General features: G+C 38.3%; 1 protein-coding gene across 5 annotated transcripts in view; it reads left to right on the top strand.

Moving 5' to 3' along the window:
- LOC115222584 (nudix hydrolase 8) overlaps positions 1-1,757 on the top strand; it is a 42,703-nt gene extending 40,946 nt beyond the window's left edge. For all 5 annotated transcript variants that reach the window (XM_029792866.2, XM_036511519.1, XM_029792869.2 and 2 more), the window contains one exon: positions 1,427-1,757. In XM_029792866.2, the coding sequence (XP_029648726.1) occupies positions 1,427-1,594 (168 nt within the window). In that variant the 3' untranslated portion in view covers positions 1,595-1,757. The remainder of the gene's footprint in view (positions 1-1,426) is intronic.
- The last annotated feature ends 11,585 nt before the right edge of the window (positions 1,758-13,342 follow it).

The raw sequence follows: 13,342 nt of genomic DNA, 5'->3' as shown, positions 1-13,342 counted from the left end.
ACGTAAAATCCGTTCGTGGCCGTTTGCCAGCTCTGTCTGGCCCCATGTCGGTGGCACGTAAAAGCACCATCCGCTCGTGTTCGTTGCCAGCCTCGGCTGGCCCCATGCCGGTGACACGTAAAAGCACCATCCGTTCGTGGCCGTTTGCCAGCTCTGTCTGGCACCTGTGCAGGTGGCACATAAAAAACACCCACTACACTCGCGGAGTGGTTGGTGTTAGGAAGGGCATCCAGCCGTAGAAACACTGCCAAATCTGACTGGGCCTGATGAAGCCTTCCGGCTTCACAGACCCCAGTTGAACCGTCCAACCCATGCTAGCATGGAAAACGGACGCTAAATGATGATGATGATGATGATGAACATTATATCAAAACACCCAAAATGTGAAAAATGGTCTAAAAACAGACATTTTTAAATATAAATTTTTAAGTAATGGTGTAGTTTCTTTTTAAAATACTTGTAATTTTAATTGCAAAAACAATTATTTGAGTTATAATCTACTTCTTAGTCCTTCATAAATTTTTGGATGCAATATTTGGAAACATCATCAGTGTTGTATCTTTGGGGCACTGGGTGCTTAGTGTTTTTTGACATTCACCTTCATCTAAGCGACTAGGACTAGGTTTGTTACTACTGACCCCCTAGCAGTCACCTATTTCTTAGCCAGAGCCACCTTGATGCATTTTTTGTATCCTCCTCATTCCTTTTGAGAGTTCTTTGTTTTTGATAGTTCTACTCTCCATAGGCCTTACTAAGAGAACAATATGCAAACCATCACCAGTCTATTTCCACTGGCACACACTTGATCCTCCGCCAACTCTTGGTTCTTCACCTTCTATTTTTGTATCTCTTCCATCTTCTCCTGTCAGGACACATTTAACTCCAATAAAATATGCTGTCTTGCAGATTCAGAAACCATGATAATGTTTAGTCTCTATGAGGACTGAACAAGATGTGATGAAATTTTCAGCTGCCTCTCCCAAGTCAACTTTCATCACTCTGTCATATTCTGTGGAAGAGCAATTATTAGGTCTTTTCTATGGTATCCTTAATAAAGATGACCCTCTTGATTGTAGTCTTTGGATTATTGAATGACTTCTGAAATATTTGCTTCTTTGTAGAGAATAAAGGAGTAGTTGCACTTGAGTGGTTTCTGGTAGACGTGTTCAATAGACCATAAAATAATTTGAACTCAACACTATGATTTAAGAAACAATCCTCTTGTTTAAAGCTGTTTATTCTTCCTCATGGTACCAATTAGATGCTGTGACTTTAAGAGTTAAATTGGTTTAAGTAATTTTCTTATATTGCTTCTCCGTTCTTGAATGAAAAAGAAATTAATTTATACAAATTTATTTTTTAATAAATTTTTATTGTGAAATTTTTAATAAAGATCTTTTAACATGTCTACATTATTTCATTTCAGTTGGATGAATATATTAATAATACAGATATTACTGATGCAAACAGATTTTTTGCTAAAAGTTACAAGCAGCAGCTTGAAACTAAGATGGCTATAAAACCAACCAAAGTTTGGAATTTCAGAAAAAATCTGAAAAATAATATATATTCTCTTCAAACATTACAAGATTGAATTTTTATATATTTAATTTAATGATTGTGAATTAGTAAAATCTAAAATTTTATTTTTTAATTTCTATGATATTTTGGTTGAAATATTTTGATATCAATACGATTTATGAAAGCAGTTACTTTCAGAATTTTCCAATAAAACAATTATACAAATATTTATAATATATTTTTTGTTGGTTTGAGTTTTCTTCCATTTTATTTTCTTATTTTTAAAATATCCAAAACATGAAGCTGTTTAGATTAATAAAGTTATAGTCAATTGACTCAACACAACCCCACCACTCAACCATTTATTTCTGGGCTCTCTGCTGTCATTGATCTTTCTCCTATTCCCCTCCTTGGTCGTCCAAACAAATGCACTCATCCTGGGTTATTGAGTACCTTTTACACTTCCTATCACTCCACACCCACCCTTTTCTGCTATCATTGTTTCTTCTCTCCTTCCCATCCTCTGTCTACATGCCTCAAGTTACTGAGAGCTTTCTACAGTTATGATGCACAAGATGACTCATTCCCGAGCCAGTGCCACTGGGCCTCCCTCTGCAAGTGATTGGTGAACAAAACTAAATTTCTAGTGTTACTAAAAAATATGCATCCAGTACACTTTGAAATGATTGGTGGATAAGCAGTTGTGTAGTACTGTGAGATATCTCAAGTCCTGCTTTGTTGAGGACTGTTCAGCCTCCTTAGTGTTGATGAGAAAATGAACCATATACATTCTGTAAAGTGGTTGGAGATAAAATGGGTAACCAGCCACATAAAACCAAACCAAATGACACATCTAAACACCAGTATATGAGAACAGTGGCACCCAGTAAAAGATGATTTAGACATACACAATTCCTACATATGTGCTTCGGAGTGGCTGTGTGGTAAGTAGCTTGTTTACCAACCACATGGTCTCGGGTTCAGTCCCACTGCGTGGCACTTTGGGCAAGTGTCTTCTACTATAGCCTCAGGCCGACCAATGCCTTGTGAGTGGATTTGGTAGACGGAAACTGAAAGAAGCCCGTCGTATATATGTATGTATAAATACATATATATGCGTGTTTGTGTGTCTGTGTTTGTCCCCCTAGCATTGCTTGACAACCGATGCTGGTGTGTTTATGCCCCCGTTACTTAGCGGTTCGGCAAAAGAGAGCGATAGAATAAGTACTGGGCTTACAAAAGAATAAGTCCTCGGGTCGAGTTGCTCGATTAAAGGCGGTGCTCCAGCATGGCCGCAGTCAAATGACTGAAACAAGTAAAATAGTAAAAGAGTAAAACAAATAAAAAAACACAGAAATGAACACACAGATGCTTATGCGGCCTTTGGGCATCCGCCAACCCCAACCCCCCAAATACTACACACATAGTACCACTGTACATATTCGAATTCTACAAGAACACCGACCCTAAAACTTACGCACATTTCCAATACACATTTTTCCAAAAAAACTCTTTTGTCGCCTCCCAATACACCCACAGAGGGTGTTTTGGTGCCAAGGGACATAACTCTTAACAGCCCCCCCCCCAGCTCAGCTCGTTTCGTCATAGTCACAGCACCGACAAACTTGATGTTCCTTTTCATCTCCATCAATTGAGAGTAGTCGCCATATTTCATTCCATAACTACCATCTCTGAAGGGCACTGGGTTAAATAGATGTGAAATCAATTGGTAAGATAGGCTGTTATGGATATATAATACTGCACACTACGATTAAGAGATCCCACTCTATAAACAAATATACGAATGTATATTTCTTTTTCTGATTTATGGATTCTTAGACGGTATATATGTATATGTGTGTGCGGAGGCGCGATGGCTCAGTGGTAAGGGCAGCGGACTCGCGGTTTCGGACCCGAAACGGATCTTTTCGTTTTGAGCGGCAGTTTTCAACACAATTTCGAGTTAACTAAACACTTTAAAACTTCGTATACTTGTAGAATGTGACAAAATAAAACATTTTTTTCTCTTGGCTTTCTTGAGAAAATTGTAATTTGTAAGTTTAACGTAGTTTAATTTTTCGAATTTTAACCAATCAATGGCCTCTATTGCTGCATCTAAAACTGAGACAACATCCTGTCACTGCTATGTTTACGTACGGAAAGCGTGTGTATAAAATTATAGAATTATTTTGTTTGTTAATTGTTTAAATTATTTTCCATTGCTTTTGTTTTAGCCTTTCGTTTTTTTTTTTCTTAAGCAATGGAAAATAGTTTAAACAATACACGTGCATTTCAAAACAAAAACAAAGCAAATAATTTTAGACACACGCGTAACAATTAAATTAATTTAACAATTAAGAAAAAAAAACAAAACGAAAGGGTAAAATTTAGGGTTAGGGTTAGTGACAGGATGTTGTCTCAGTTTTAGACGCAGCAAATGATTTCAGCTCAATAGAGGCCATTGATTGGTTAAAATTCGAAAAATTAAACTACGTTAAACTTACAAATTACAATTTCCTCAAGAAAGTCAAGAGAAAAAAATGTTTTATTTTGACACATTCTACCAGTATACGAAGTTTAAAAGTGTTAACTAGAAATTGTGTTGAAAACTGCCGCTCAAAAGGAAAAGATCCACGGTTTTGATTCCTAGACCTGGCGTTGTGAGTGTTTATTGAGCAAAAACACCTAAAGCTCCACGAGGCACCGGCAGATGGTGGTGGCGAACCTTGCTGTACTCTTCCACCACAACTTTCTCTCTTTCTTCCTGTTTCTGTTATACTTGTATTACAAAGGGCCAGCCTTGTCACACTCTGTGTCACACTGAATCTCCCCGAGAACTATGTTAAGGGTACACATGTCTGTGGAGTGCTCAGCCACTTGCACGTTGATTTCACCAGCAGGCTGTTCCGTTGATCAGATCAACTGGAACCCTCGTCATCGTAACCGATGGAGTGTCATGATTGCATGTGCCTCGTTGGCGATTTTCTTTCTCTGTCTTCCCTTCCTTGGACCTTCCCTTTTTCTATGTTTCTGACGAAGAGCTCCGCTCGATACGTTAAATCCTCCTTCTTTCTTTCCTTTCTTGAGTGTCCAATAACACTATTTTTGTTCCATGTCCTCACGTGTTTTCGATGCGTGGCCACATGGTTATGGTGTTGCACTCATGATTGCATGCACCTGTTCAGGCAACATTAATTTGATGGAGGGAGTGAGCTAATGTACAGTACATACATTTGATCACTATAAGCAAATCATATTTGCAGGTTGTTTGGTAAAAAAGCTGAACACTCATATGTTGTCTTCAATGGGAAAGTCCATCATGTATGTATGTATGTGTGTATGTATGTAGATGGATGGCCGGACAGACAGATAGAATACATAGCTATCCACATGGAAGAATATGGCCATCAGAACAAAGAAGAGAGTAGTAGAGGTTCTAATAGATAGAAGAAAGACAAAATTATCAGGTAGTTAAAGTGTGTAAGCTAATGGTAGAAGTCAAATGTAACATGTAGATCTAGAGAATCCAGTTCCAGTGATTTGGGTTAATTTAAATTAAATGTCCCTTTATAAGAGAGCCTAAATGTTCTAAGAATCTTGTAGTTGCCATTGATAATTGGCTCCTTCCTTTTGTGAAGAAGTTGTGTCTGATAATAAAATTTGAATTGCTTCTTGGCTGCACAATTGGGGTGGCTTTCATTCTCCTGTATAAGGGGTTGTAAATTTCACTATGTTCCACTGAAATGTGAATTGGGTGCACTAGCGTAGCTAGGGGTGGGGAATCATAGGCGCGGTCTGCCCCAGGCGGCACTTTTGGTCTGCTGTAGTCAATATGTATTTTTTGTAGGGTCTGGGGCAGCAAATGGAAGGGCCAAGTTCCCTCAGCTTCTGGAGAGTCATTAATGAAACATGTGCTTGAGCATTGTCGTGACAAATAATTGGCCCTCTTTTGTTGACCAGTTTGGGATGGAGGAGTAGCAGTCTTTCGTTCATTTTGGCAATTTCATGGCAATATGTTTCTGCAGTAATGGTTTTTCTGGGTTTTAAGAAGTTATAGTAGATATTTTGTTTTTTCTTCACCCATTGTTATAGCTACTAAGAAGAGAAAAGTTGAAGAATGTCACATTTTCAATGAATAATGGGGAGAAAAGTACTTCTTTGGGGAAACAAATGACCAGAAAGCTAGTTGCCTGATATGCCAACTGAACTACAACTGGAGCTTATTGACTTGCAAGCTAATACCTTGTTGAAAGAGAAGCACAGAGAAGGAAAGCTCATTGAATTTTATCACTGCTTGACTGCTGATGAGTTTTCAAAATTGAAGAAATTTGCCTCAGGTATGGCATTAGTTTTTGGAACAACCTATGTTTGTGAACAAATTTTTTCAAAAATGAAGTGTGTTAAGTCAATACATTGAACAAAGCAGTACACCATCAAACAGTCACCATGACCTTTTTGAAGAGCTCGGGTTTAAGGAAGGTTTTTTGGTACTTCATTTTGGTCCAACCACTGTGAAGAACATTTTTTATTATTGTACAGAATCCCCTTTTCGTTGCAACTTACGATATAGTCAAGAAATAGATCGGTCTGGTTACGGAGAAGAAGCAATGAGCAAATTTCCTATCTGCGTATTTTCTGATTTTCATTCAAATCGTGTAGTACCCATTTATTGAGCTTTTTTGATTTTCCGATCACATGCATACGATTGCAGGCAGTTTTCTGGCTAACTTCAAGTTCTTTTGCCAGTTCTTGAGTGGGTTTATGTGGATCTTTCTCAATGATGGTCCTTAATTGACTGTCATCAATGACAGATGAATGCCCACTACACTCACAATCTTCAAGGTTCAGGTCTTCACTGTGAAATCATTTTAACCATTTTCGAGCTGACCACTCACTGGTCATCTCCTCACCAAAAGTTCCATTGATATTGCGAGCAGTTTCTGCTGCTTTACGTCCTTTTTTGGAGGTAAATAGCAAAATTGCTTATTAATGTTAATTTATCGATGCATTTGGGCAAGTCTATGTCTGTATTATCAGACAATTGCAAAAAAATGTTTAAAAAAAAAATTCAAGATTCTGCAAAAATCCAGTACAGATTCTTCATGGTTCAAAACGTTGCTTACTTTTTACTCACCCTGATAGATGCATTGGAAACCAAAGGTGTAATTAAAATATGCGCTCTAGGTGGCATAGTCAATATTTCTCCAGTCATGTGGGTTAGAAAGAAAAATGGATGACTGTGTATGTGACCCAACTATAAAGTTCACTTAAATGAAAAAATATGCACGGAAGCTTATTCTTTGCCACAAACAGAAACAATGTTCAGCAAGCTTAGTGGCACAAAATTCTTCTTTAAGATTGACTTAACTGACACATATTGGCAGATTGAGCTCAATGAAAATAGTCAGAAGCTCTGCATCATAAATATTTTCAAGAGGGGTATACTTGGTTACGCAATTACAGATGGTGACGATAAATAGCTCTGCAATTTTTTCAGCATGCTATAGAGAATGTAGTGTTCAAGGGACTAAAAACTTTCCTTGCCTACCAAGACGATATAATCGTTTTTGCCAAGACGGAAGAGAACCTGAATAAACATTTAAATGCCATCCTTGGAAGATTACGCAAGAAACAAGTCAAAAGAAAAAAAATGTGTTCAAAAGACTTCAAGCATTACATTTTTAGGCAGAGGGATATCGGCAGAGGGAATTAAACCAGTGAAAGATATCCACCAAATCGACTTCCTTAATGAGGTGATGAGTGTTATATATGAAACTTCTAATCAATATATAACAAATGCAGTACATTTGTTTTACTCATGGGTCACCAAACTATGGCCCACGGGCCGGATCCAGCCCATGCTGTCAATTTGTCTGGCCTGCCGACGTATGCTGAAAAAAATAAACATGCTTTTATACTGCTTCTTGCACTTCTTAGATTACACATGTCATATGTATACTGAGTCACGCGCCATATTAATTACTACAGTACTCGCCTGGCCCCCGTGCCGGTGGCATGTAAAAAGCACCCACTACACTCACAGAGTGGTTGGCATTAGGAAGGGCATCCAGCTGTAGAAACACTGCCAGATCAGACTGGGCCTGATGCAGCCTTCTGGCTTCCCAGACTCCAGTTGAACCATCCAACCCATGCTAGCATGGAAAGTGGACGCTAAATGATGATGATGATGAGTACATCACGTGTGTCTCGGGCTGGTCACTTATTAGTGATTACAATTAAAATGAGAATATCTGATGCTGCTTTTGTTTTTTCTTCACCCATTGTTATAGCTACTAAGAAGAGAAAAGTTGAAGAATGTCACATTTTTCAATGAATAATGGGGAGAAAAGTACTTCTTTGGGGAAACAAATGACCAGAAAGCTAGTTGCCTGATATGCAACGAAATTGTTGCTATTATGAAAGAGTATAATAATTTGTCGTCACTACAATATTCTAGAAAATTGTGGTCCGAGAAATTTGAACCTATGAAATGTAGTTTGGTATTTCAAAGGAATTTCTTTACGAAAATGAATCTATCACTCACGTAAGTTGCAAAATAGTGAATAAGTTGGCATTTACTGATGGAAACTTTATTAAAATAGTGCCTGATGGAAGCAGGAAATGACTCGTGTCCTGAAAAAGCTAACATGTTTGGCTGTATCAGCCTTTTAGCTAGTTCAGTTGTGTGGAGAATAGAAGAACTTGGAGAGAATACACAGTTACAGATACATGAGAAAGCTAAGAAATTTTTGTGGTATTCTCTTGTAAAGGATGAGTCTACTGATCTCTCTAGTACATCACAACGTCTTGAGTTCATTCGTATTGTTAATTGCAACTTTGAGATTATAGAAGAAATGGATGATTCACAGCTGTCAGATCCTTCATGATTATCAAAGTTGTCATTTTTAGTTGACGTCACTTCTCATATGAATGAAATGAATTCAAAACTGCAAGGAAAGAATAACCTTATCTGTAATCTCTACAGAATCATTACAGCATTTCGAGGAAAGCTATCATTGTTTGAAGCACAATTTGAAGGAGGAAACCTCTCTCATTTTCAGTGTTTTCAAGAGTTTTACACAGAAAATATGGAACATGTTAACCTCGAGTTTCATTAAAAAAATTATTTGGGTCTTTTTTCTCAAAGGTTTTCAGAGCTTGACAGAATTGAGAAAGAAATTCTTTTGTTTGAGAATCCCTTTGGCTGTAATCTTGGTAACATGCCAACTGAACTACAACTGGAGCTTATTGACTTGCAAGCTAATACCTTGTTGAAAGAGAAGCACAGAGAAGGAAAGCTCATTGAATTTTATCACTGCTTGACTGCTGATGAGTTTTCAAAATTGAAGAAATTTGCCTCAGGTATGGCATTAGTTTTTGGAACAACCTATGTTTGTGAACAAATTTTTTCAAAAATGAAGTGTGTTAAGTCAATACATTGAACAAAGCTCACTGACAAACGATTTGAAAGTAATTCTTATAGTTGGCTGCAGCAATCATAAAGTAAATGTGGATGATATTTTGGAAGCAAAACGGCAGTTTCACAAATCTCATTAAGTTTTGTGCTGCTTATTTTTTATGCAATTCAGCTATGTGCGCACTTTTTCTAAAAATTCTAACTTGTTAACATTTTGGTATTATTAAAATATGTTTATTGTTTTTATTATTTTATGTATTTTATGTATTGATAAATAAATAGGATGACTGTCTTTATTTTTTGTGTACATTCAGTATATTCTATTTTGTACTGAATTGAGCAAAATATTTATCCAGTTTGTGCTTGGCATTCTTTTAGCTTTGTCTGGCCCACTAAGAAAAAGTTTGGTGACCCCCAAGTTTAACTAATTAAAAACCACCAGTCACATGGCATGATGAGGTTTATGTGAACTTGTCCGTTTTTTTGCTATGTATTGCAATTAAAATAAATGGAGGCAAACAATTGATTTCATCACTACAGGATCACGATTGATGTTGTTACCAATTTGCATACATTCTGCTGTTGGTTGTGTTTCTGCTGTGATGAGATATAAATTCACAGTTTATGGCTATTTGATCCTTGTTCCTATACCTGTGCTTAAGAAATTACAAAACTTGACAGATCCTTTGAGAGGGGATGGGCATTGGAGGAAGTGATCTTGTGTCAGATGATCAAAGGTTATTGTGAGATAGACAGAAACAGGTGTCTTGCTAAAGAGAAAGAGGGAGGGAGAGAGAGAGAGAGAGGGAGCTGTAAAAGAGATACATGGTTACCCAACCCAAGAGAAAAGCAGGAGAGAGAAAGAGTGCAAGAGAAGGAGCAGAAGAGAAATAGTGGCAAAGTGCTGGGCATACTCACAAGAGACAGGGATCAGAATATACATGGGATGGTTGAGTAAAAGGAGAGGTCATAAATTAAGTGGTAGGGCATTGCCAAAGAAGCGGGGGAGGGGAATGCAGTGAGTGGTGAAAATCTGGGTATATATAAAGGAGGTTGTGTGCTACTGGATAGCAATGATACAGTGAACTGGGCCATGAGGACAAGATTGGGGAGTTGAAGATAAGCATAGTGCACGAAAGAGGAGATGTGAGGAAGAGAAAAGATGTAGTTTGGTTTGTTGGGATAGGGTGTGTGAAAAGTTTTCTTGTTACATGTAGGTGGAACACACAGCACTTCTAGAACTGATGTGGGTACATCTCAAGAACCTCACATTGCCAGACATCTCAGTCCCTTGCTATTTTCTCCATGAGGCTCAACATCCTGAGGTCAGACCTTACCACTTCATCCCATGTCTTCCTGGGTTTCCCTCTTCCAGGGGTACCATCTACTTTCAGTAATCAGCACTTCTTTATACAGCTGTCTTCATTCATACACATCACATGTTCAAACCAACATAGTCTTCTCTCTTGCATGATGCATTCAATTCCTTTTATGTCCAACTTTTCTCTCAATACGCTTGCACTTTGTCATAGATGCACACTGATGTTGCACATCCACCGATGCATACTGCCTTCACACACAAACATCATACAGTCTACTTTCACACTGCTAATTTGGTCTCCTAGTTAACAGAAACTATCTACAACCTCAAGAGATTCTCCTGGATATTTGAGAATCTAAGTCCTGTGTGCTGTTAGTGCTTATTGTTCCTGCACATCTGCCACACATGAAGACAACTTTATCTGTTGATTTACCTGTGATTCCACTGCACCTCTTGTGTCCATAGCTTACACTGGGTGTGGCAAATGGAATTACTTCCAACTGTTTCCCTACATATTGAGCAGGGCCATTTACCTGACGGAAAGAGAGTCTTAACTTTGGTCTTTGTTAAGTTAGCTTTAAAGTCCTTTGCTTCCATACTGGAATTTGTTCTCCATTTCTGCTACAGATTCTGCAATAAGATTGAGGTCATAAGCATATAGCAGTTCCTATGGGTATCCATTTTTGAATTCCTGTTATAGACTAGGGGACTATAATGAATAAGAGTGGGCTGAGTACTGAACCCTAAACTGTACACTAAATTCATCACTATATTTGTGGCCGACTCTCACCTTACTGACAGCACCACTGAATATGGCTTGTACAGTTCTAACAAGTCACTCCTCTATTCCTAACTTCCTTAGAGACCATCAGATAACAGAGCAGGGGACTCTGTCGAAAGTTAAGTACAATGGCTTATTTTTAGCCAAATACTTTTCCTGCAACTGTCTCACTAGGAAGATGGCATCTGTGGTACAAAACTAAACTGCATCTCCTCTAGTTTAATTTTATTCCTAATCAATTGAGTTGTAAACCTTTCAATAACTTTCATGACCTCATCTACAGTATGTATATATATATGCATAATCTCTCTTTTTTTACTCTTTTACTGGTTTCAGTCATTTAACTGCGGCCATGCTGGAGCACTGTCTTTAGTTGAGCAAATCGACCCCAGGACTTATTCTTTGTAAGCCTAGTACTTATTCTATCGTCTCTTTTGCCGAACGGCTAAGTTACAGGGACGAAAATACACCAGCATTGGTTGTCAAGCAGTGTTGGGGAGACAAACACACACACAAACATACATACACACACACACATACACATACACACACATATATATATATACATATATATATATATATATATATATATATAATATATATAATATGTATATATACATTTTGTCTGATTGCCAGCTTCGTCTGGTCTCCGTGCCGGTGGCATGTAAAAAGCACCATCCGATCATGGCCGTTTGCCAGCTTTGTCTGGCACATGTGCCGGTGGCATGTAAAAAGCACCCACTACACTCACAGAGTGGTTGGCGTTAGGAAGGGCATCCAGCTGTAGAAACACTGCCAGATCAGACTGGGCCTGGTGCAGCCTTCTGGCTTCCCAGACCCCAGTTGAACCGTCCAATCCATGCTAGCATGGAAAGCGGACGTTAAACAACGATGATGACGATGATACGACGGGCTTCTTTCAGTTTCAGTCTACCAAATCCACTCACAAGGCTTTGGTTGGCCCAAGGCTATAGTGGAAGACATTTGCCCAAGGTGCCATGTAGTGGTAATGAACCCAGAACCATGTGGTTGGTAAGCAAGCTCCTTACCACACAGTCACTCCTACACCTATGTATATGTGTGTATGGTAGCTAATGACCACATATGCTCAAAATCCCCATTTTGGAAATGACTACCCAAAACATGATTATGAGGTTATCTTCTAAACTATGAATGTCTGAATATTTTCTTTTGACAAATTTACTTTTCTAGTTTCCCTATTGCCATAAGCAGCAGTTTTATTTACCTAACTGCATGTAGGTACCACAGTGTAGTTGTTTCTTTATTGCTCACAAGTGGCCAGGTACCAGTGTGGTATAGGTCACTGTACTCTGTCCATGACCAACATGCTTAACTGGCAGCACTCCAGCCTACCTAGCTATAAGTAGATACCACAGTGTGATATAGTTCACTGTACTGTGTCCATGACCAACACAATGCTCAACAGCCCAGTCTACCAAACTGTAAATAGATAGTGTTGTTTAGTTCACTGTACTGTTTCCTTGATCAACTCACTGTCAACAGCCCAGGCTATCTACCTGCAAATAGGTACTACACTGTGGGATAGTTTCCCCAAATGATATGAAACGTTTATCGCCCTCATAAAAGCAAGTCACTTGTATCAGCCTGTTTTCCTGGATAATATTCATATATCTTGCTTAATAACGAGGAAACCAAAGCTAACTTCCGTCTGGTGATTCAGGTACAGTTTATATTCTGTCGATTTTTACAAGGATGAGAGATAAAATCAGTTCATCACAAACTGGTATACTCTCGGACAGGAATCCACAGAATATTTAACCCTGCAATCTATCACTGTTGTCCCGAGTCAATGAGGGACCCTCTACATGTTCGTTCGAGGTGAAAGAAATAGCAGCCAGATCGCGTTCATAATATACTCTTACATCTTTAGAAAAAAACAAAAAAACTCATTGGATTATGTCAAGCCGGAGGGACACTACCTGGAAAAAATATGTAACCCTCCATGCTAGGAATACCTTTGATTGATCAGAGCTGACTTAAAGTTGAAGAACAGCAGTAACTGTAATAATCTCTATCGATCGTTTGTTCATAGTAATAATCAATCAATCAATATACCCGGGGTTGAGGGGTATCAGAAGACAGAAAAGACATAAACTCCTCCATTTCCTAGACATGCTACAAACCGCCAACTTTTATACTATATCCTCGGCCCATTCCTCAATGTTATTCAACCACCCATTTCTATAGTAGTAATATACATGAATGGATTGTTTTATTAATGAAAAAACATTTGTAATGTTTTGATTGAATCTGTCTAATA

Source organism: Octopus sinensis, linkage group LG20 (genome assembly GCF_006345805.1).
Source record: "Octopus sinensis linkage group LG20, ASM634580v1, whole genome shotgun sequence".
Taxonomy (NCBI): Eukaryota; Metazoa; Mollusca; class Cephalopoda; order Octopoda; family Octopodidae; genus Octopus; species Octopus sinensis.
This window is presented reverse-complemented; position numbering and strand designations above follow the sequence as displayed.